The sequence below is a fragment of the Clarias gariepinus genome, chromosome 7 (assembly GCF_024256425.1).
Source record: "Clarias gariepinus isolate MV-2021 ecotype Netherlands chromosome 7, CGAR_prim_01v2, whole genome shotgun sequence".
NCBI classification, from domain to species: domain Eukaryota; kingdom Metazoa; phylum Chordata; class Actinopteri; order Siluriformes; family Clariidae; genus Clarias; species Clarias gariepinus.
The window spans coordinates 15,476,118-15,502,494 of record NC_071106.1 but is presented as its reverse complement, the minus strand read 5'-3'; the positions used below and the strand labels follow the sequence as shown (position 1 = coordinate 15,502,494).

General features: G+C 37.4%; 1 protein-coding gene across 1 annotated transcript in view; it reads left to right on the top strand.

The window, feature by feature from the left end:
- Window positions 1-26,377, top strand: part of cdh13 (cadherin 13, H-cadherin (heart)) — a 421,723-nt gene that overhangs the window by 325,162 nt on the left and 70,184 nt on the right. The window contains exon 9 of the mRNA XM_053500544.1: window positions 11,486-11,626. Within this exon, the coding sequence (XP_053356519.1) occupies window positions 11,486-11,626 (141 nt within the window). The remainder of the gene's footprint in view (window positions 1-11,485; window positions 11,627-26,377) is intronic.

The following is a 26,377-nucleotide window of genomic DNA, read 5'->3' as shown; positions in this document are numbered from 1 at the left end:
TACCTGCAAGAGAATAGAAAAGAGTGAGGAACTGTCAATGACCAGACATTTACACACATACACATAATGAATGTTGACATTTATCTATTGCTGTTCTGTATAATATTCGTATATACATTTTAATTATCAAAATGTTCAAAATATGTAATAAAGTGAAAAATAATACAATTTCAAACATGAAATCATTTTTGTGTGGTCTAAAATGTAATACAGACTATGTTGCAATTCATTATTCACAACCAAAATGACAAAAATAGCAGAAAACACATTGTCTTTTATAGGTGGGTCAAAAATGACCCATTTATGGAAGAGTGTAGGGTCATATCACTCGTGCATCCTAGGGTTAGTGAAGTTTCTTTTCTTTGCTAGAATTCACAGTTTTTCATTCAGACATTATTAATTAGTCTGTCGTCTGAGCGCTGTCTCACCTCAGTTTGCTGCGTAAGTGACAGTCCATGTACATCATGAACCATTTAACAGCCGGTATTTAGGTCAATCCAACATGGCTTAACAAGATAAGTTCAAGTTTAGTTTTTGCCTTTACTTGTATCATATACATACAAACCCTAACCCACAGTGAAATTCTTTTTTCGCATATCCCAGTGTAACTGGAGTCAGCCATGATACAGACAGGGTTGCTCAAAGGCCCAACAATGGCAACCTGGGGGAGCTAGGGGCTCGAACCGCTGACCTTCCGATCAGTAACTCAGTGCCTTAGCCCTCTGAGCCACCACGGGCCCTAAGATGTTCGAAGCATGACATTTGTCTGTGAATATAGTCAGAATAGAGGATCCTCAGCTGATCTTTTATTTATGCTGGGAAATTTTGGATAACAATATGTGCTACAGTCAGTCAGCCAGTCAACAAAGTGAGCTACAATACATGCCATACATAACTTATAATATATCCACTGTTTATTGAGTTCTGTTGTTTGAATACCAATAAACACTTAGCATTAATCCACAGACCTAGTGGAAATCGCCTCCTTGGCCGTGCATCCATAATTACACAAAGAGAGCCCTTGTCACAACAGTATTCATGAAGAGGTACTCATCCGAATTGGAATGACATGGTTTCCCAGATCGATTGTCATGTATTAGCATACTGCAGCGTCAGTGCTTTAGTCATTTGGGTTGTTAATACATCCGTGTTCATTTTTCATGCTAATTAGTTTGAGTCTCATGATTCATTTACACACTGAGTGTGGCTTTTTTGGGCTCCATTAGTATGTTATGAATCAACCAGTCAAGCATAGAGAAATCAATCAGAACAACTTCGCTTGGCTACTTAAGTTCACTGATTAAGGAAACAAGAGAAATGAAAGTGTAAGATGTGCTGCATTCTATATGGCACTTAAGGAAGGTAGTACCATGTATAAATCAGTAGTGGAGATTTGGATTTTTATTTCAATGGGTGGAAAGTTAATCAGATTGTTGCTCAGTATTATGAGATCCCCCTATGTGTGTAATAATGACAAGCGAGGAACCAGAAGGATTGACGGATTGACTAATTTAAACTTTTTCATTTTCCTAAGCTTGTCTTAAAGGGTTTTTATCAAATTCTCCAAACACCACATAACTACTTTTTAATAAGGAGCTAGGAGTGGGGCAAGCTAGAGTGCCCTAGATTAGCCACTTGATTTTTAATGTGGCTGTAATTAAGGAATGTCATGGTGATTAATCAAATCTCCCACTATTCACTACAATGTGCACTGATCTGCCAGGACTACTAACAACGAGTTCTGTCTTATGTCAAACTTTGTTGAAAAGTAGTAATGGCTGATTTTCTGTCTAACTTGGCCATTTTTTCCTGCCCTGATAGAATAAGTCACCAGTTTTTTCAGGGGGATAAACACAAGAACACTCGAGTTTCATGGTCAACTTGCAAGTTTTCTGAGATTTCAGAACTGACAGCTTTTGTCAGGTGATTTGGCAACCCATGGTACAACCTAACCCCAGACATTATTTGGAAGCTGCCAGTGTAACAAAAAATACTTTTGTCAGACTTTTGAGCAAACGCAAATACAAAAGTGTCGGACAATTTGTCTGGACTTATACGTTATATGTCAGTTTACTAAAAAGTGCCTTTGTATATAAGTGTGTGTGTGTGTGTGTGTGTGTGTGTGTGTGTGTGTGTGTGTGTGTGTGTGTGTGTGTGTGCGTGCGTGTGTTTGTGTGTGCGTGTGTGTGTGTGTTTCTATGTGTCCACGATGCATCTGGGGACAGTCTTAATTTTTTTTTTCTGGTCAAAGCATCTTCATTAGAAAGCAAAGTACAAAGCCAGGTAAAGTCTCAGGGGTAAATCTGCTGAAGATGTACAACCTAATCTAAGCATGATGTCTCTAACGGCTGCTCGGTTTTCGGTTCAACATTTGGTTTCTGGCTCTAATTTCTTGTCATGGCTAACAACATAATGGTTGCCTTTTAAGAAATAATTTAGTCTAACGGAATTAATCATCACCTTCCTGTTAGCAAATGATTATATGCAAGTTGGTTTGCTACGGGTTTTTTTTTTTTTTTTTTTATTACTCTCAAATGAAATCCATTCTTCACATAGTTTTTCTCCAGGTTTTGGCACCCTGTACAAATCTTAACATTTGATCAAAGACTTGTAAAGTAAATGTCCATTTTTTTATGCTTTCATGACCATTTGTATAATAATGATTTTTTAAAACCTTAAAAAAAAAAAAAAAAAAAAAAAAAACATTGATGTCACATCGTCAACCTGCATGTGCACATTGCGGTTTTGTAGTTGTAAAAAATGTCCCAAGATGGATATCAGCATGGTTAGCATGGATTTGTCTGTGTCTGCTGACCAGTATGCACGCAAAAGTATACACACTTAAAAAATGGAAAATATATGACTCTCTTCTGCCTGTCATATGATAGCATCAATGATCGTACGACTACTGGCACCTTTAGAGGAAACATAATACTACAAATTGCTGCCATAACTCAATTTGAGCTTTCAAAAAGGGCATATATATGATTTCACACTCATGTAGAGATACACGAATATATTTGCTAAAGTGCTTCTGTATCCACTGCATAGGTGGTACAAATGTTGCTTACTGCACTCAACACTCAATTGCACTTAAGATTTTGGAATCAGGTCTTGTTGATTAACTGATAATCAGTCATACACATACAATGGTACCTCGACATATGGACGCCCACGCTTTGCGAATTTTGGCCTTAAGAACAAAAATTTAGCAAGAAATTTTCCTCGGCATACTTTCATTAGCGCAGGCATCAGGATGCGTGTACTTCTAGCTGGTCAAAACTTGTTTGCGTCAGTGGAAAGCCAAGTTTCAATGAAGTCATAGCACCATTTGTCCCAAGAATGTTAGCTTTAAAAAAAAAAAAAAACTTTCAGTTTAATTTTTAAAGCAGCTGGAATCATAAATTAAGGAATCATGGATTTATTTACATGTCTTAAATAAATATTACATTAGTAATATTTTTGGGTGGCTGGAATGGATTATCCGCATGTACATTATTTCCTATGGGAAAATGCGTTTCACAATCCAGAATTTTGCCAAAAAACTTGCCTCCAAAATAGATTACATTTATTTCTGAGTTAATTTTTTTATAAGCTTTTCACCATGTTGTTGATTTTTTGCATTTCACCTTATTTACTTTGTAAAGTGGATTTAGTATGTTTTTTGTCTTTTTCCATATTTGCCCTAAAATGAGCCAATTAGACTTTCCCCATTATATTATAAGATACATTCCCCAGCTTGTTGCCACCTCTGCCCAGCTGTGCTCAGCTCTGCTGTTCTTTCTGGGGGCGTTGTTTATCTGGAGCTCGTTTACATTGACAATGAAATGGCATGTTTGGAGGAGGAGTGAAACACAGGATATCTGAGGTAGGAAAGAAATTATTACATTATCTAAGGAGTATTTCAAAAAGAGATGACACAGACACACTTTCTGTGTCATTTCTGGGTCATTTCTTGCCTAAAAATAGTAAAATACTGTATGGGAACTTTAATATGCAAGCTCCTAAGAATGTTCTTTACCCAACCAGACAGTTATGTTTCTGTGAGTTATTTTAAATAATCTTTTGCAATTTTACAGATATATTTAAAAAATATATATTATATTGTTTATTTTATGGATAGGCAATGTGTGCTCATAAACTGACGTACATCAAAGCATCCCAATAAAATATCCATCTGATCTTATCTGTGCGTGAAATCATACATTTATTCATATTGATTCACAGAATGTGCATCTAGTGTGAAAATGGTCACACATCTGGTGCTTTAAAATCTTTCAGATAATAGATAGAAGTGATAAAAAAAGTAATGAAGCACAAAGATTAAAATAAGAATAATACCCTTGCTCAGCGATTGAGCAGGGAGGAAAAGGAAATAAGAGGACAGAAAATTGCAATAATTTTCAGCAGACTATACAAGGTATATGAAAAAAAACCTGTCAGGTAGAAGGACTTTATCAATTTTAGAACTTTAGATAAAGCAGAACTTTTTTTTTTATATACAATTGAAAGGAGTGAATGGAACCGTGCAAAGAAAACAATTACTGCCGACCAACAGGAATAAAAGGTGGAAAGGAGGGCAGATATGGACATGGCAGAGTTTATATGGTCTTTTCTTATCAAATAGCACAATATCTTTTTTTTATTACTTATCTAATTCCCGAAGGCTTCTCTAAGGCTTTTGTGTGGATCATTATGTTCTTGAGAGAAGAAAGAAGTACGAGTGAATAAGCACAGGGTTTGGAAGAGGAAGCTAAAGAGAACAAAAGAGTTAACTATGATTATGGCCTCACACCTTTTCATGAAGACACAGAACTAATTTTAGCAAAAGTTTTAAATTATTTACTTTTTTTTTTTTTACTTAGCTGTCGTATCTCCGTATCTTGTCTGACACAATTCAAGTATTGTATTAATTTTAAAGGAACTGAAGCCTGCTTCAATATTGCTCGGACGTGCAGTATACTGTATGCAACATTTCAATGAAACTTTCCTGTGAAAAGGTACTTTCTTAAAGAACACTAATGAATACAATTATAACCTTAGTGCATACCTTTTAATTATACCTTTAGAAGTTTTAATACATCAGTTTGTTTTGATTTTCTTTCAATTATTAAAGAAATTCATATTTGATGTTTAATGCACAGGAACAAGAACTGCCTTTAACATGTAAAAAAAATGCAGTTCAACTGAGCCTTAGCAGAGTCCATATGAGGTGCGGACGTGATTCTCCTTTATGCCACATGCCAAGTAAGATGTCACATTACTTGGCATATTACAATAGTGTCGAGACGGTCGTTAAGGCTGGTAAAGAAAAGAGACTAACTTACTGATATACAGAAGCACAGACTTTTATAATAGTATTTAAAAAACATAAAATGTAGAAGAGCTCCTTAAGTGTAATTACTTGTGAATGGTAGCATGTGATGCATCCACAAAGCTCTGTTCTTCCCGGCTTGAGTGTTGGCACTAATGAAAAAGACAGCAAATAAATTAACCTGCTGCCTATTGTTTTGTTGAACCTGCACAAAAGTAAACTCGGCCCCAGATGAGCCCAGAATCTGTCCTGGATATGTGGACTCGTAAGGGAAATAAATCATCGCAGGACATGCTCAATAACAGCACTACCTGAAGTGTTTTATTCCTTTTATACTGCAGCAGTTTGACAATTTCATTATTTTTCTCCTTTGTTTGCTTTCGGGGCACCCCTCCAGGGTCGTGGGTTTGAGACTCTGGGTTCTGGTTGCATTCGACAGTCCAAAGAAATGCAGCTTTGGCTAATTTATCATTTCCAAATTGCCCTTAGTGTGAGTGAGGTGAGGACGTGTGTGAGAGTGTGCCGTTTACAGGGTGTATCACGGATAGTGACCCAAGTCCCTTGTGACAGGCTTCAGGCTTCCTGTGACTCTGTATAGGATAAGTGGTATAGAGAATGAGTGAGTGAGAGTGTTTTTTTTTTAATTTTTTTTTTTTCGAATTTATGAAAAAATGGCGTTTATCAGTGTTCTGGGATTTTCTCAAAGCAAAGCTTTCTAACCTGAAGTTTTTTCAGATTGTCCTCTGACTGGTACAATGCACACGTTTTTCGGCTTTCATAGTTGCTGTCATAGACAATTAGGAAAACCAGTATTTTGGTAGACTGTGTGCAAGTACTGGGGCCATATGATGTCAGTTAAATGGTTAAGGGAAGTCTCAAGTGTCATATAAAAGACAAACAACTTATTCGTTTACAGAATGTCATGCAGTTTTTGTTTATTATATTATTAATAATAATAATAATATATTTAATTACAGCTAATTTTGCACAATATTTAAAGATTTCTGTATTTCTACACCACTGGGTGTAGCGTGAACAAACATGGCACTCAACATCTTCTGATCCTCTAGAATTAAAAATTCATCGGTGATGTGGTAAAAATCTATTTTGTCTCCGTATATGGGTACTTAAAATAACATAAAAAGTGATTTTCAGATTTATGTACAAAATCTTGTGCTTAATGCTGCTTATAAGTACACAATAATAGAAAATGGCCATTAGTTTTGATTTAGTGTAGAAGTACCTGAGACATCCTTCTCAATCTCTCCCAGAAGGTCACAGATGTGATTGGCCGATAAAGCAGAATGGAAGAACTCGGGAATCACTTTACTCATTATGATGTTGTCATGTCACACAGGAGTTTCATACGAGGGGTTTGACACCAGTGAGATTAAATCTCCTCTCACCTTCCGCTCATCCAGATGGATGCTTTTTTTCTAACTCACAGGCCTGTGAAGGACCATCTGTTTATCGGTGGTAAATAATTTCTGAGCTGGTTTTTGGTGACATCCATCCTAGCCAATCTCTGTGACCATCTGCAACAGCACATGCATCAGAAAGCTCCATGTGCCCTGCTGTGGGTTTCTACTGATCTTCAGTCAGCTGGATTACGGCACCATCGCACTTTATTGTCAGAAGCAGATGAAGCCGTCGGGTTTGGTGTTAGATCCGAACCGTGGGACAATGAGTGTTTTGAATCAGAACATAAGTTGTGACAAAGTGATAGTTTATGTTCTGGCAGAGCAACAGAGAAATAATGTTAGTGTATACTCATATGTTCACATATTCTGCAGTCCCGCAGTAGGGGAGTGCAAGCAACCCAAAAAAAGTACCTTTTTGTTACAGATTTATTTCTGTTCTGTGTAGGGTTACAAAATAAGGTTGCAATAAACTCTGGGAAGTCCTGTCCTACCTGGGTCCAGCCACTGTGCATTTGTCCAATTCAGATTAAATCTTGTTTAGCTCTTACAAAAAGGCAGATTATGAATTAGGATATTTTGAAAGATACAGTACAGATCTTCAAGTTTATTACCTAATTCTGATTTTATTAAAGAAATATTTGGTCTCCATGGGGCCCCAGCCTACCTGCGCCTCTAGATCTGGTCGAAGGAGTTGTGGTCACCTTTCTTCAAGAAATATTTGACAGCTGGCTTGTGTGGTCCTGGCTTTAGAGTAAAAACTTGTCTACAGGTCCAGTTGAAGGAGTTGCAGGTGTAGATAAAGAATCAATAGCATCAGGCACTTTTTGTGTGTGTGTTTTCAGGTAAGAGAGTTACTGACAAAGAGAGACCCTGAAGAGGTCTGAAACTTTTAAACAAACGGCTATACCTCAGCAGTGGAAAGTCCGCACCCCTGCAGTGCTATACCCTACATACCCAGCGTGAATGTGCCAGTCCTGCATGCTTCTCTGTTTGCTCCGGCTCAGACTTAACTAGTGCGAAGACTTGCAATCTTTTATGTCCCCAACATGTTAAGTTAGTCCTTGTGTTTAACGGTGTTCAGGTTGATGCATTTTTTCCCCCTAGTTTTATTGACTAGAAAGTTTATCCAGCCATTATGCTTGTACAGAGTTTGTATTATGATGCTGTGAATGCTGGTGCCATTCTGTTTATTGTGTAGTTTGTAGCATAGTTTATAATTTATTGTACAATCTATTGTCTGTGTTTATTGCATTTATTGACTTTGTCTGTCTGACACTGTGTTACTCATCCTCTATTGTTTTAAGCTAAGCGCTGCACCATGATTATGAGGGCAGTAGAGTGTGTTTCCAAAATTATATTTGTGCATGATGAGAGGAAGGACAAAAAAAGCTGTCAGTTAATTTGAGAAACTGTTCATGGGTGGGAGTTTATGCTCTGTCTATCAGACCAGTTATTTGTGCATTCATTGTGCATTCTAAAAGGAACACCTGTTTACCTGCTCATTTATGCAGCTATCTGATCAGCCAATCATGTGGCAGCAGCACAGTGCATGAAAATCATGCAGATACAGGTCAAGAGCTTTAGTTCAGGACAGGGGAAAAAGCGATCCCCGTGACTTTAACTGTGATATGGTTGTTGGTGCCAGATGGGCTGGTATTTTAGAAACCGCTGATTTCCTGGGATTTTTGCATACAACAGTCTTTGGCATTTACACAAGAAGAAAAAAAAAAACATGAGTAGAGGGTCTGAAACACCTTGTTGATTAGAGAAAATAACCAAAACAGGAATAAACAAGAAATGAAATCTACAGGTGTTTTCACACTAGGGACTCGAGATCATTTCCGAGAACACTCGACCCCAAAGTCTGATTTATCTGGATCAGTGAGAAGGCAAACATTCGAGGCTTGGGAATCATGGTTTCGGGCACAGTGCAGCATTCTCAGGCACAGATCGAATCCGATATGATACCCAATCATACCTGAAGATGAAAGTAAGCCACTGTTTAGAACACAACGTTATTAGTGCCATCTGTTTTCTGAAGAAATTTCAGTGTGTATGTAGCCAATGTTATTAGCCACCACAGCTATAGCTGATAAAGTAAGAAGGCACGTGGGAGCATTGCTTTTGGCATTTTTTCCAAAATCTTAATAATATTAAGCATATTCTTGTAGAAGAGTATTCTTGTCTTCTCTTTGCATTTAATGGCGGCTCACAAATCAACTAGGTGTATACTGCCACCTGCTGTATCGGAGACCAGTAAAGGTGAACCAGTGGGGGGAGGGGGGAGCGATTGTTTCTGAGCATAGTGCAAATCAATTGTACAAATCAAGTATAAATAGTACAAAACAAGTACCTAGTCTGAAAGCGACCCTAGTCTGTGTTGGACACCTACTTGACCAAACGGGACAGCTAAAGATGGGAAAAAGACCAGTGATTTTTCTAATTTTCTGTCCAGTTTTGTTGGGTCTGTGCTTCTCAGATGCCTTTTTTTGGCTGACATTAGTGGACCCTGATGTGTTCTTATGCTGTTGTATCTCGTCCACCTTAAGGATTTGCTGTTTTGTGCATGCCTTTCTGCTCATCACTGATGTAAAGAGTAGTTCTATGATAAGGAGTTACTATATCCTTAACTGAATCTGGCTATTTACCTCTGAGCTCTCTGATGAACGAGGCATTAATCACTTACTTAATATTTTTGCTTGTTTTTTTTGACCATTCTGTATAAACTCTGTTGTGTGTAAAAATCCCAAGAGGCTGGCAGTTTCTAAAATACTTAATCCGGCCCATCTGGTGGCACCAGCCATGCCCGTTTAAAGCAACAGTAATTACATTTTCCCCCATTCTGTTGTTTGATGTGAAAATGAACTGAAGCTGTTGACCTGTATCGGCATGACTGTGGGCTTTGTGCTGCTACCAGATGATTGGCTGATAAGCTAATCACAAAAATAAGCAGGTGTTTCTATTAACGTACATACTGTATGAATGAACAAAAAAAACCCTGATGTTCTTTCTATCTCTGGCTGCTGCTTTGAAGAGCGGTATTGAAGGACAAGCTCAAGGGAATAATGACTAATTGGGAACGCTTTTTTTTTTTTCCCTATTATCCATATGTATCTAACCGTAGATTTATATTGTATTTCCCAAACTCTCTTAATATATACGCAACATAATTTTGTATTTTCAGTATATATAATATAACATTATTTGTTCGAAAGAAGGTTTACTGGCTACCATGTCAAGGGCAGAAGCATAAATAAAACACTCACATCCGCCGTTTCCCTGGATCCGCTGCGTTCTCTAAGTGGTGTACTGCTGAGGTCGTTGCTGTGCTATTCAGAGATACTCGTGCCGCTAGTATCCAATAAACACACACGTGCACTGACTCTTTCAGGTCGTAAAGCTACTTAATTGCTCTGGGTCCTGCATTGAAATATATCACGCATCATGGTTTCAAAAGGTTTGAGAAATCTTTAGAAAAAAAAAAATGAATTCCACTCTTAATTTTGGTATAGTGATGCTTGCATTGGGGTATAATATTTTTCCTTGCTATTACAGTCATCATTTTCTGTGAAGCTGCATAATTTGGGCGAGTCAAGAAGAAGTAGTCCTGCAAATGGTTCAGATAATTCGGTCTTCTCATGTGCTTTACTTCTCCATAAAGAACAACATCCAGATGATAAAAAGGAACATTTATTCCTTGTCTATGCTCCAGGTTGCTTTTGAAAAACTATACACACTGTAAGATCGGTGAATACAAAAACAGAGCATGGTTGAAACAGTTGACTGTTAGATTCGCATGCCTCCTGGGGATTATGTGGAACAGATGGATGGGTTTTATTACCGTGGTACTTAAAATGGCACTGAGTAGAATTTCAGTACAGAAAATAAATGTTTGCATTAACACTTCCACCGTGGGTAATATGCTTTTGCTTTGCAATATTGTGTGAGGCATGCTATTACAAATGCTAACAAGCCAGTAATTATTTTGAGTATATGGTTTTTCTTCAGGGAATAAGCTTTATTTGTTATGTGAGAGGAACATTTCTGCCAGGAATTAAAAAAATTTTTTGTTGTAAAGAACCATCAATGATTCGTCTTCATCAGTCAGAAATAATAAGGACCAGTGCTCTATTCTTTCTATCTCTAATAAAATCACATGATACTATATAAAGATTTTTTTTTCTTTAAAGAATGTTTAATAACTTTTTTTTTTCCTAACAATATTCGAATCCACAGGATATCTGTGATAATACTATTAGTTTTCAGCAGGACACATGGACAGTATGGTATTATATCCAAAATTTCCTTAAATATAATATTACAGCGTTTTACATAAATTAAGGGTAAAGCAGTCTGCATCCTTCATCATGTATTTAAACATCCCTGTCAGTTTTAATGTTCATTGGTTATACACTGAGGAACCTTTTACTTAACATTATGCTCCAAATCCTGCCATCATTCACCTTTCCTTTAGAATCAGCAAAATGGTTTGTTGCTTTGTGTTTAATTTCCCCTTTCACCAGATTAAAGAAAGTGTAAATACCCTTTTAGGGCTAATGTAATTGTTTTGTATTGCTTATTGGCAAAACTTAACATATGATAAATCAGCATTGACTGAACAATTACTTGTGGTCAAATTGAATCACTTACTGCTTAACTCTTAATATGACTGGGCTTCTTCCAAACATCAAGCGAAATTTGTCTGGTAACCTGGTGAAATGCTTTAATTATGTATTGTTTCTTCCTGCAGACCCTGCCTACCACACAGTACGAGCTGGAGATTGTGGCGAAAGACATGGCAGGAAGTGAGGTTGGATTGACAGGGACGGCCACCGCCACCATCACCATCACAGACAGGAATGATCACGCACCCGAGTTCACCCACTCACTGGTAGGACACTTTATTTGTTTTTCGGCTTTGTTCTCATCTGGAGCGATGATAAATATGGAGAGCAGTGTGAGACAGCAGTCCAGTTTTAGTTATTGGGTCGGGATAAATCTTTTAATATTAAAGCTTTGTGTGTAGTCTGACCTTTTTTTGTCCTCATCTGTTTTCTCAGTCAACAACCGATCAATACAGAACTTCTAGGATCTGTTTCAATCATTGTGGTGTTTTTAAATTGTCATTTTTTATTCGTATGAACTTGAGCCCATGGTAGCTGATTAAATTTTTTGAGATATTACATTAACATTTACATATCAGGGATAGCTCAGTGCTTAAGGTGTTGGACTATGGTTCGAAGGTTCCAGGTTCAAACCCCAGCACCACCAAGTTGTCTCTGCTGGGCTCTTGAGTAAAGCCTTTAACCTTCAACTGCTCAGATGTGAAGAGACAAAAATGTGAGTCGCTCTGGATAAGGGTATCTGCCAAATGCTGTAAATGAGATGCTAAATCTTAAGCGTTTGACCCTAGTCTTTTTTAGACCCTTACCCTTTGTCCAAAGCAGATTCAACATTTTATCAAACTTTTGCAGTTTCCGAGGTTCTTGTTCAGTTTCATGATAGTAAGATAGGATAACATAGAGTAGTAACCGAAGGTGTACTTTTTTTACCCTCCCATTTTTTCCTCAACATTTTCCAACACGTCCTACTTGCTATATTAATTAGATACAGTATCAAAGCCATTCCCTTCACCTATTAATGAATTTAATTGTATATCTAATTAGTGTAAAAAGTGCAGAACATTGTGTTCCTAATAAAATAAAATGATGTTTGCTTTTACCGTGTTTAAATTTTTTTAACAAAGGTTACCTGTACTATTCAGGACTGTCATTATCATGAGGAGAACACACTTATAGCAGATTTCTCCCACCATAAAGTGTAAATGTGTGTTTCCTGTATGTGTGAATGCATGTGGACTGGCATCCCGATCAGGGAGTGTTCCCGTCTTACACTCGGGCTCGAACGCAACGGTAAGAAATCTCTTACTGAAAGCGAGTGAGCCTTAGCCCTTCCCTGGGGGGTCTGGCACAGTGTGGGGGTTTAGATGCAGTTTGTGATGTGAATTAGAGTGTGTGTGTGTGTGTCATCTGTGAAATACACTCATGGCTGGTGTTGCAGAAGTACCTATTAATACAGGAGTGTAAGTGAGCAGCACAGTCTTTGTGAACTTTCCTTTATATATTTATTTTCTAGTCTATCTATCTATCTATCTATCTATCCATCTATCTATCTATCTATCTATCATGATTTTTTTTGTGTTTACACTGTTTGAGTGAATACAACTGCCTCTTCGCAATGGAGTCTAGTGTGTAAGAACCCAAATACAGACATACACACACACACACAGACACACACACAGACTTTCCGTTCTTATTTTGTTCAGAGCTTTTCACGTAGATAGGCAAAGCAAGTGCTGGCAGCACATCCATCATTTTAGTCTGAGATGCAGCTCAGTGACACAGTGACAGCTGTGATTCACACACGCTTGGGTGATGGACTGGATCTCACACACATGCTGTTGTCCTTTGTGACCTTTGCTTTTTATACTAATTGTAATTGTTATACTAGGGGGTTTGGCCTGCAGGGACTACACTTTGCTTCACTACAAAGTTTGAGTGTGTGTGTTTGTGTGTGTGTGTGTGTGTGTGTGTGTGTGTGTGTGTGTGTGTGTGTTGCACATGCACTTTTAGCCTTTACAATGCACTCAACAAGCACAACCAGAGAGAACCATTTAGTAGAGTGAGGCATTGGAAAAAACAGTATACCTCCATTACTTCCCACTGGTGATGAATTTTTCAGAATGTGCCACCTTTGCACTTTATAGAGATGGTGAAAAATGGAGAGGAGAGCAGGAGAGAGAGAGAGAGAAAGAGAGACAGAGACCAGGACAGTGCAGTGTAATGCTGAGCAAATGATATAGTGAGTCATGTGCTTTTTAATGGAAATGCCCTGAGATCATGTCAGGGTCCCAAATGCATCACCTCATCTTGCGTCCTACTCCCTTGGCCTGCTCCCTTGATGCATCGCAGTGTCTGAGGCCTTTGGCTAAAGTATGTGGGTGTTCTGGTCATTTTTTCAATGTAATGCTCATCTTTTCAGGCCTTTACCTTATGCACCTATTTTTTATCCCGCTTTAACTCTGTGGAGAAATGGTCTGTGGAAATTGTGCATAAGGCCGCGGTACTCGAAGCACATCCTTTAACAGCCATCACAGTGCGAAATATCTATAGCTTAAACTTGCTGAGTCATCAGAGAAAAATGCACAGTCATCCTATAAATCTCACAAACAGCACTGTTGTACTCTAGTTTTGTTGGACACGATTGGAATTTGATAGAGGATAAACTACAATACACAATTACTGAACACTGTGTATTTATATTCACTGGCCACTTTAATAGGAACCTTTGAACTCTGGTTCTTTCAGGAAAGAGAGTCAGATTTTGTTCACATCTAACATCAGAAATGGGCATTGTTAAAAGGGAACTCTTAAAAGAAGGGAAAATTAACTTACTTTTTTTAAAGTGTTGTATTAAGAGATAGAGCATACGAACTATTTGACATTTGTTATACAGCAGTTCATTTTATTTTTAGCTAAAATATCAAAATCAGTCATCGTGAGAAGGTTACTGTTTACAAACCAAGTAGGTGCCTACTGTCACCTGCTGTATTGGAGCGTGTACATACACAAGTGTACCCGAGATCAGAGAGAAAAAAAGAAAAAAAACTATGTGAACACTTGCTAACAGGGGAGTTGGAAAGAGGGGGCAATCGATCCTGGGTACTGTGCAAATCAATTGCGCCTAATGCGAAGTTTAGTTTAGTTGCCTCAAGAGTGGATCTCGCACAATATATTTTTCATACACCTATAACAGGACCTATGACAGGACCGTACAAATCATTGTGTGCTAGCCAAGCAAGCCCTTTGGGATCAATTTCCAGTTACAGGAGAATTCTTTTTATTATTATTTGGCCAAAAATGTTAGTTCTTCAATAGTAATGTATTATTTACAAAACTCTTGTTTTAAAGCAATATTGACCTTGAAGTGTTGTTGTTGTGCTGAATATCAGCACAGCTGTGATTAACTAAAACCTGATCACAGCCATGCCAGTATTCTGTATATCCACACTCTTGTTCATGCCATGTAGCTTACATAATTATTAGCATACTTATAGATCAAGAACTACCAAAATTCCTTGCGCCCCTCTTAGCCACAAGCCCTTTAACCCACACCGTCTCAGTCACACCGCCTCACCCACACATTCTTTTAGCCACACCCCCTCTTGGACGGGGTTATCCGTCCCATTTAGCTTTTACACTCATTGGTTTCTTAATACTTCAGTAATTTGCTGCATAAATGTGACTGAGTTTTTAGCTCACATACCCATGCCCTTTAGTTTCTTTTTGTTAATAGCTTGCTTTAATGGTTCCTTTAGAACGAGTACCATTGCAGAAGAAAAGAGCTCTCTCTGGAAGAGCACAGTAGTGTAGTGGTTAGCATTGTCGCCTTGCACCTCCAGGGTCCTGGTTCGATTCCTGGCCAGGTTCAGTTGCCGTCTATGTGTACATGGAGTTTGCATGTTCTTCCCGTGTTTGGTGGGTTTCCTCCCATGATCCGCAGACCAGCATTCCCAAATTGCCTGTAGTGTATGTGCCCTGTGGTGGATTGACACGCTGTGCAGGGTGTACCCCTCCTCTTGCCCTAAGTCTCCTGGGATAGGCTCCAGCCCCCACAACCCTGAATACAGAAAAGCGTATAGACGATGAGTGGGTGAGAGAGTCTATACTAGTCTAGGTGACTAGCCTGTCAGTGTCTCAAAAGAAAGACACAATGAGTTATATGTTCTATCAAGTTACATTAATGTTTAGTTAAAAGATGCTGTATTACTGTACCACCTCATTATACTTTTACAAAGGTTGTTAATTGTGAAATACAACTACAGCAATGCTATTTTGTGTCATCAGGTGGATTCAGGTGGAAAATCAGGATTTTTATCACAACCTACACTTGTCTTTTATCACTTACATTAAATAGTATTACGTTGTGTCAGATTTCAAAACATATTTAAACACATACAGTATTAATGCATCCTAGCTAGTTCTTCCCACACATTGAATAGTACATTGTATAAAAATATATTGACAGCCGCCCCTTTTAAATATCTGTCCGTCTGCTATCCGCGATCAATTTACTAGTAGCAGACAGTAACCCTCGCGCTCGCAAACCGAACAAACAGGTACTGTATAGGAGTGGTAGTGTGAGAGCGGTGTACTGAGATGCAGTGGATGCCAGCTGCTGTAAAAAGAATAAGAAGGGCGTATTGAAGGTCACACATGCTCTGCAGAGAAACACATTTTCACACAGTGAATTTTTTGCACTGCTTTTCTTAAAAAAAATTAAATAAATAACAGGAGGATTAAGCCTTAAAACTCAGGCAGCAAAGATTTGTGTGGTAACACTGCTTTTTAAAAAACCAAATACTTATGTGGAAGTCCTGCCAGTGTGTGTCGACAGAGAGGGCTGCAGACATTAAACTGTGCATTTGGGTTTTCTTACTGTGTACTGTATGTCATGTCGAACCAAAGTTATCATTGCTTTTAAAACATGTCAATTTTACTGCTATTGCTACCCTTACTAAATGGTCAAAGCAGACCTACTGGAGATAAATTGGTTATTATGGGGGCATGTACTACTTAGGATTCTCTTTTTTCCTCAAATGAGTGATCTAGACCAGGGGTCTCCAAATCCAGTCCTGTAGAGCCAGTGATCAGCACAGTTTGTAATTCACCAAGACCTAAACACACCCACTGAACCTAGTAATTAACAGATTAGTTAAATCAGCTGTGTTTGAGACGAAGAATTACCAAACTGTGTCGGACACTGGCCATCCAGAAATGGATTTGGAGACCCCTGATCTAGACTAAAAACTTTTTATCATTCTCAAAACTAGTAACTGTCTGTATCATCTTCTATTCAAAAAGGACTTGTGTTTCCTTATTAGGTTGGAAAATTATTTGCTCAGATGCTGTGCTATATTTGAGTGGAGGAAATGTATTATCTTAACCCAACTCACCCCAACTTTATTCTAACTATTTCCATGTCAGATGCACTACTACTTGCTCACGTCTGTGATAATAATAGCGTGCAAAAGCTCCCCAGAAACTATAGTGTTGTTTTCCAACATTATTCTGCATCTCTATTATTGATTTGAGGTGAACACAATTCTTATTTCATGACAGTTCTTTCCCATTATCTTTCCTACTCCACCACTTCATTTTTCTTCATTACCCAAACCTGTCTCTAAGTTGCATCATGATGATCTCATCCAGACAGAAATCACCCTAACAGCGTCTCACGTTACTTTTTTCTTTTTCCTCAAACTTTCTTATACCCAGAATAGCTTGTTCTACAGTGCTACAAAAATCAACTTCAGGAAACCGCCACAATAATTAACCATAATCCCATTTTTATGAGGTTGGCAGAGTAGAAAAGCTGACTCAGAAGCTCTTGACGTGTTATTCATTTTCATGGCTGCTCGATGTTAGAAGATTAATGGTAGTGTTGATGAAATCCAGCATTGCCTCACTGTTGATTCTGAGTTCTATAATATTGTTTTATATTGTCTATATTGTCCTTTTTTTTAATCAACATTGTTGCATGGTGGGTTTTCTCCCACGGTCCAAAGACCTGCAGATTAGGCTAATCGGCATTTCCAAATTGCCCGTAGTGTATGTGCTCTGTAATGGATTCTAAAAATTGTACTTTACATACTGTATGACAAAAGTGAGGGCTTTATAGTTGATAGTGTTTATATTACTGGACTTAGGGCCTCCGAGTGGCGCAGTGGTAAAGTGCTCGCACAGTGGTAAAGTGCTCGCCATCGCTGGTTCGATCCCCGGGTGATGCTGTAACCTCTCGCAGCCGGAGGTCTAGAGAGCTGATTGACCGAGCTCTCTCAGAGGGGAGGGATGAGAGGTACCTAGTGCTCCCACATTAATCAGGCTCTACAGCCAATCTGGGGCGTCTGTGAGCTCGCGCACGCGTTATGCCACCCCCAACGCAGCCCCCAACGGCGTGTGAGCTAGCAGTTTGAAAAAAGATGCGGTCCGTTGGCGTCACATGGTTCGGAGGAAACACGTGATAGTCTTCGGCTCTCCCGACTGAGTGGTAGTACTAGCCTTAATGTGGAAGCCTAGTGACAGGGAGGAATTGGACATGACTAAATTAGGGAGAAAATTGTAAAGAAAAAAAATTATAATAGTAATAATTAGTGGAATTAATAGTCATAATCAACGTACTGTATATGGCCAACACTCAGTTAGATAGCATACAGTAACACAAGTATAAATTAAAATCCCCCCTCAGATTCAAAACCAGGAATGACAAACTCAAATAAAATGAAACAGAGTGTACAGTAACAAGACACATAGAACGATCTGAAAAAGATGTAGACACAACCCCGTGTACTTATCAAGGTCACACGCAGCAAAGATGAACACATTAGCATAATCAGTTACTAGTTCAGCGGTGGCGTAACGAGCATATAAAAGATCATGACAGAAACCCAAACAGAATGACGTGAAAGCAGTGCTTGTCATGCTCATGATCGTGCCACACACCAGAGTGAGAAATTTCTGACAGGTTTTCTCTGGGTAGCTCTTGTTCCTTCCTAGACTTGTGACTTTAAATTGCCACTAGGCAATGCTGCAATTCTCTAACATGACATCCTGGATGTATTCCCACCCAGGCCAGGCATTGGAAACTGTGGAAAACTTGATTTCCAAATTGGGCTCCTCATCCACACCATCAGCTCCAATACAACAGGCAGAATTTCAGATACAGTCCTTGGACATTAGCCAGGTAGTGACATACAAATGAAGTCTCTAACGACCAGAGGTGGGAAAGTACACATATCCTTTACTTGAGTAAAGGTAGAGCTCTCCTTGGTAAAATATTACTCAAGTAAATGGATGTGTATACTGTCCCAGCTCTGGTTGTTAGAGAAGAGCCCCACTTACAATTCTACTTGTCTCCAAGTGCAAAATCATTTGTCCTTAAATTTGCTTATGTAGCAAAAATAAGAGTCTCTCTCTATCTAGCTAGCTAGCTATATGCTTTCCACTCTATTTTGTAACTTTCTGCACCTATGTAGAATGTAGTGTAGAAGTACAAATATTTGTTGTAGGATGTACAATATAAACCAGTATAAGTTGATAGGTCAAAAAAAGGTCTAAAATAATAATAATTATTATTATTATTTAGTTGTTGCAAAACTAAGAAATTGTTGTTGGTGTTTCGTCTGTTCCCGGCAATGGGTCGCCACAGAGAACCATCCAGTCCGCACACAAGCTTGGCTCAGGTTTTACACCAGATGCCCTTTATGAAGCAGCCATCCCATTTTATCTGGGCTTGGGACAGGCACTTCATCCTGTGGCTGGGAATCGAACCCGGGCCTTTCATGTGGCAGGCGAAACACCTACCACTGAGCCACCAGTGCCCTGTTACAAATCAAATAAGTAATTTTCTTTATTTTTCTTAAGTTAAATCTAAAAGGACAAAATCTATGAATAGTAATGCTAAAACTAAAACAAATAGGAATTCAGGATTTATATTCAAACCCCGAAAAGTTTTAAACCTGACAATTTAAAAAACTTAACAATTTATGCTCCTAAAGAGGTAGGTTCAAATTAAAGATTGATACGCATTTGCCAATTACAAGAAATCTTGCTTTTTAACCTAATAAAACGGAAGGTAGCAAAATGTGGAGCTTATACGTTTTCTCCCGTGCGCGTCTAAACACATTCTATTCATAACTCTAGAAAGCACTAAACTGTGTACAATCAGATGACATAAATCAAAAACATCAACTTTAGGGTCCTCAGATTTGTAAAGATTATACTTACAGCATCAACGTTTCAACAATTCAACGTGGGCAGTTTACATGTGCAATGATGATGTCAGACACTAAATCGCTAGGCTGAAAGATTTTAGGCTGGTGGAACTTTAGGGAGACAGTTACTGTGGCTTAAAATATCAAAGTTGTTCAGTTAACTTGAAAAGTGTAATTTCTACAAACTCATAAATACAAAAAAGTTTTAAATACTTATCAACGTCTATTAATTTGAACTAATTGTAATTATTTAAGTTAACAGGACTCAATATGTTTAATTACTTTGAGCATTAGGGTTTATAGTGTAGTAGAGTAAAAGTAAAAAAGTATGTCCTAAAAATACTAATGTAATGTACAGATACATAAACACAGATACATAAACATAGACTGTATTATTTATTTAAGTACAGTCACAAAGTAAATGTGCATGCAGTAATTGCTTTCCTCTTTTACCTCTTTTACTATTCACAAATCAAGTTATTTTCCACCCAGGGCATGCTATGTTTTGCATACATACTGTATACTCAATACAATTATGAAGCCTTAAGGTAGATCAGTTCTGTCAAAACGCTTAGAAAAAAATACTTTCAGATTAAAGGAAATTAAAATGAAACACTTAAAATTAAATTAACACTTCAAAGTGTTATATCAGATGATGAATGAATAAATACATTTATTCATAATTTATATTTTTTCTTGAAGGCTGCATCAATTAAAGTATTGGTAAAAGTATTTGAAAAAATTGAATATGGTTTAGAGTACATGATAATAATAATGTAATCATATAAACAGGCTTACTCTCATGTCTGGCTTATTTTATTGAAACCATCTTTACAGCTGTATTCTATGACTTGTATCATGATGCTTAGTGTTTAGATCAAAATGCAAGTCATCTCATTTTTCTTGCAGCAAAGTATCTGATAATTTCCATGAAGTCCCATCTTTTGACTAGTTTTCTGTCAGCGAAGTGGATGGCGATTCCATTGAGCATTCCCTGGCTTGCTGTGGAGCACTTATAGTTTTGTTTTGTTTTTTGTATAGAGCACATACAGTTTCATCTTGCTGAATGCATTTTTATGGTCACCAGTAATGGAATTGGCCAAGTGTTTTTATCATACAATTTTCACATTAACAGGGGTATTAGTTGCCAAGTTGAAATATGTTTTGTATCATTGCACCCCTCTGACAGCATGCCTGTTTTCACTTCACACCCAGTGTTTTTTGGATACGCCCCAGATACTGTACATCACTATCCTAACCAAGATTAAGTGTTTATTGAAGATGAATGAATGAAACATTTCATCAATGAGGAATCTTATTTAAACAAAAACATTTACAGATTCAAATATTTGGACTCCAATCATCAGACATTTCTTAAAATTCACTGCTCATTAACAAAAACAGCCTGCTCACAAATAAAACAAAACGTATAACTCTTACGAATGAAGACATCGAAAGGTCTAGAAAAAAACTGTGACTTGTTGTTGCCAGACATGTCAGAAACAGATGGTTTCTGAAAACACCACTGTTTTCAGGCAATGCCATCAACATCCTTTCATGGAAAAAGTTTAATAAACCAAAAAAGAACGAAGAACACAGCAGTGCCGTGGGTGGAAACACATTCTTAATGAGAGAAGGTGTAAGAAAATAGTTGAATCTTTTCAAGGTTTTTTTTTTCTTTTTATAAACATGAATTAATTTGGTAATTCTGCTGTATGTGAACAGTGCTTGTGTAAATACATCCAGATGTTTTTTTGGCACATATTACTGTAAGCCTCATATATATATATATATATATATATATATATATATATATATATATATATATATATATATATATATATAAACATAATTTTTAATTTTACTGCCATATTTAAATGTATATACTTTCCAGAATGTCATGCTTGCATTTTATGGCTACTTTATATAGTGTATAAAACAGATCCTCTTGTCAAGATATGTGCGTGTGTACAGTATATATTCTTTTATTTGCAGATATGACAGTTCACACCAGTGGTGCGTGCTTAATTATAGCCTTTTTAAATATTATTTTTGGAGTATTTGGATCTCAACTGAGGATCATTTGGTTTACAGTAAAATTATTGCAGCATATGAGAGTAAAAATCAGTAAAAGTCATTGACAGTACAGACCCTAAAACTACATTCTGTCTGATCTCCACTACAAAAACAAGTGGGCCCAATTACCAGTTAAATGTAATGTTATAAGCTAACACTGCTCTTGTTTCAGTACTTGAGTGCATTTTCTTGATAATGGTACTTTGAAATGTTTTTAAATACTTTTAAATGACTTTGCTATTGATTACCATTGCTGGAAAAATAGAAGTGACTCTTGACTTGCAGAACAAAGAACAGTATGCACCAAATATATGTACAGTAGTCTGTAGTACTGAAATAAAAAGAGAAACAATATTGCCTTGTTGAGTCTCCGAATGTGAGTTTATTTTTCCTGAAAGAAACCAACATAAAAACTATAAGCAAGTTGATTTACCACTGTATGCGTAATGTACTGTAAATGTTCAAAGTGTGTGTGTAGCACCTCGCTGTAGACAGTGTTCATATTGTTCACACAGATTCTCAACAACGATTTCCGGAACAAAGGAAGACTCCTGCAAAAGGAGGCAATTTGTTTGCATAAGTCAGGCACAGTTCTTGGCGGATTTTTACAGTTGAACACACTCTTCTTTAACATCCCCCCACAAGTAGGCATCAGGTGGTGTAAGATTGGGGGAAAGGGACATGTATTGGAAGGAATTGTCCTGGCACTTTTTTTAAAACTTGGTCCCCATTCACGACCACTTCCGTATGAATGGAAATAATACTCAGTTATGCATACTTTTATGTCCATTGTGAGACCAATTTTCAGCAACGAATGGACAACACAACTTCGTTTTCACTACATGGAACTTATGTGTCTGGAGTTATGGTCCGTCGACAAACACAAATGCGTGTCCGAGATGCGCGAGTTTCAGTACTGTGTATTTTGGTGCATATTGTATTATGTAGAACACCAAGGTTAGAAAGTCAAGTAAAATATGACTATTCTTTTTGAAAACAGATAATCTACAGTATATTGTAGGCATCAAAAACATTTTTTTTTATTCTAAACAGTGCTATGTTAGCTAACAAATATGGTAAAACTGTTATACAGTAAATAAGGCTTAAAATGCACTTCTTTTCTAGCTAGCCATATAACATGAATTACTTTACTATTTGCTGACATTACCATGCAAAACAGCAGAGGTGAAAAGAGTAATAAAATAAGTAAAAAAAAAAGTAGAAGTTCTGTTACTTCAGCGAAATGTTGTTGAAGTACAAGTAAAGTTACCATTATGAAAAAGAAACTCAAGTAAAAGAAAAAGTAGCTCTTAAAAAATTTTCTCAGAGTAAAAGTTACCTAGTTACTTTTTATGACACCGGGGTTGGATGGGGGATGGAACACCTTTGCATAATAAGTCTGTTGCCTTTCTGGTGCTTGAAATCAAAGAAGTCACTTAAATATGGCCAGGGATTTGCTTCATAAGAATTTGATTGAATCATTTTGCTTTCAGCTGGGTCTGCATCACTGGCATCTGTTTTGTCCGTCTTTATCGTTCTTGTAAATTCAGCGCCTCTGTTCTCCACGCTCATCAATCAATCAGTGCAGTGGTTTCCAGGGTGCAATTTTTTTCCTCCCTCGTTGCATTATTTTTATTCTTTTTCATTTTTATTAATTTATTTTTTACTCAGTAGCGAATATGCTTTAAAATGTAGCGAAGTACAATACTTCAAACAAAACATACTTAAGTAAAAGTAAAATGACAGATTTAAAAAAACTACTTTAAAAAGTAGCAGTACACAAAAAATCTACTCAATCACAGTAATGCAAGTAATTGTAATTTGTTACTTTCCACCTCTGCAAAACAGTAACATCAATTTAAAATGTAAATCAAGTTAAAATGTTGCTTAACTTGTTTAAAGTGGTAACTTGTTAGTACATCAATATCTTCACAAGGAATGCTAACCATAGTTTATTTAGACTCAGTTTGTGCAATTGCTTAAGTCATTCTCTTGCCATTCAGATTATATAAAGGCCCTGTATTCAGCCACATTTCGTTTTTTTTTTTTCCTAAATAGAAGCTAAGAGATGGGGTTTTCAATACAGTCTAGACTGCTGCTTTTAAACATAAGCATTTGCCTTTAAACCTGAGGACAATCAGGTAAAAGTGCAGTCTGAAAAGCAAGCGTGATAGAGGTTGAGATTAAAGTACTTTATAATGTTTTTATGTATCCCTGGCAATTTTCTTCAATACTTATACTCAAGTGAATTAACACCATGGTAGCAGTACTCCTACTAAAGTCAAACTGACTTTCTGCCAGTCAATAAGAGGTTGTAAAAGAGGGCACTGTGCTTTTAACAAATGCTCAGAATTTTTCTCAAATTTATCTCTGTAGTCTAGTCATAACTACAATGTTTGAGCTAATCATCAGAACAAGGCTCTCGGAGCTGCCTTTGTTTTCACCTGACATTTTCACAGAGTATTTTTCCACTGTGCCCTGTCTGTGCATCGCTGCTCGACATTTCTCTCCCCAGAAAACAAATATGTACAGTGTGTGACAAGAAAATTATTCTCTACAGTGATAATTCCAACTAGGGGCAGGGTACTAGAGTCCCTGAGCGACAATAATATTATTAGGATAATGTCAACCCTATCTATCTTTCCTCCATTATCACTTCGTCCCATGGTTGGGACACATGGTCGGCTTTAATGTAGCGGGGAGGCCTTGGGCTCTGCTCTTTGCTGCACTGACTATGTCGGCTCCCACCCCTGGCACCTCGTGATGTACGCTGATTTATTTCTGATGAGCCAGTTCCATATGTGGGAGCAGGCACTGATCCTGCTTATCATGCCTGTCATTCTGTAAGAGTGACAGTTAATCTGAGCTCGCCCTCTCCCTCACAGTGACAACATGACTCTTGCTCCATCAAAATGCTAATGACATTAACAATGATGGCTACAACCCATGGACTGAGTGAAATCCTGGCAACCGTGAGTGAGGACGCATTGATTGGATACGCTCGTTTAGGAATTGTTTATTAGTCAAATGTTTTTTTTTTTTATATGCTAACGTTTGCCACTCCAGTGATGTGTGAAATAAATAAATAAATAAATAAATAAATAAATAAATAGTTTATATATGACAGTCAGGTGAATAATGTTCATTTGATTGTTCGTGTTCCAATAAATAGTAGATATGTACTCAGTTACTTGTAATGAAGTGACTGGTAGACGTTGGCCTTATACTTTAATGGGTTGAGATGATCTTGTGCCATTCAAGCCTTGCCCTCTATCCTGAGAGCTTGAGCTCTTTTCTTTTAGGTGCTTTAAAGACACTTCTTTATCCAGCAGGCTTTCATTAGCCAGTCAGTGGTTCAAGTGCTTTCAAGTACTTTAAAGGCCTGTAAATGCTTGCTATATCATTTGACCTTCCTATAGAATAAGTTGTACCATGGAAATGAGTTAAATAACAGGTTATAATCCAAGTTGTGTTCTGTGCCTGGGCATGGCTAGTGCAAAATATATATATATATATATATATATATATATATATATATATATATATATATATATATATATATATATATACATATCTTAATACTCGGATACAAAGACCAGACATTTGGGAAGGATGTTGATGAATACAAATTGTAAGTAAAACCCTACAAGCCAACTTTGTCTCACCTTTTGTAACAGATTACATGAACGCAGACTGTCTGTGCCTGCTGGCCTGCTGACTCCAGGACAGGTTCTTGTTCCGTGACTGAAAATGAAATGGATGACAAAAAAAAATCTGTGTTAAAGAAAGCATGAAGTGTTTTTTTTAGTTAAAAGGTAACAAAGTAAATTTACTGTACTTAACTATATATTTTACGTATCTGTGCTTTAGTTGAGTAGTTTTATTAGAAGATACATTTAACTTTTACTACACTACATTCTAAAACAAATAGCTGTACTTCTACTTCAATATATTTCTTGATGCCGCTGTGTTTCATAACCAAAGTGCACAATTGTACTTGTGCAAATAGTTTCCCTTGTGACATGCTTAATAATGTTACAGGTGTTTAAAAGAAAAAGTGAAGTTGGTTGCAGTGTGTTCAGATTTGGAAAGCAAAAAGAGAGATTTTCTATCTATAAAAAAGACTAATTACTAATTAATATATTAGTTCAGTACATTTGATATGTTAGAAAATTTTTGGGTAAGTACTTTTGTACCTAAAATGTAAATGGAAGACTTAATTCGACCTAGGGTATCTACTTTTACTTTTTAATGTACAGGGTTTATGTACTTTGCCCACCACTGATTCCACTTCACTAATTTGATTGGTCACGCAGCGTATAGTGGGGGTTGTTCTTTCGGCTGCTCCTAGCAAGGGGTCGCCACAGCAGACCAACTGGTCCGCACACTAGCTTGGCACAGGTTTTAACCCGGATGCCCTTCCTGACACAAACCCTCCCATTTTATCTGGGCTTGGGACCGGCACTGCATCCAGTGACTGGGGTTTGGGTGCTTGCTGGGAATCACACTCAGGCTTTCCGCATGACAGGCAAGAAACCTACTGTATCACTGAGCCACCAGTGCCACAGCATTCAAAAAGTATGATATTTTCATTAATTCATCTTTGGGCTTAAAATCGAATCATTTGTCAAATGAGGAGAACAAATAAAAAGGGACATAAATTTTGCTGTAATTGGCCTAATTGGCAACATACAAATCAATGTGAGCTGACTAGCCAGTTAGCCAACATGCTAT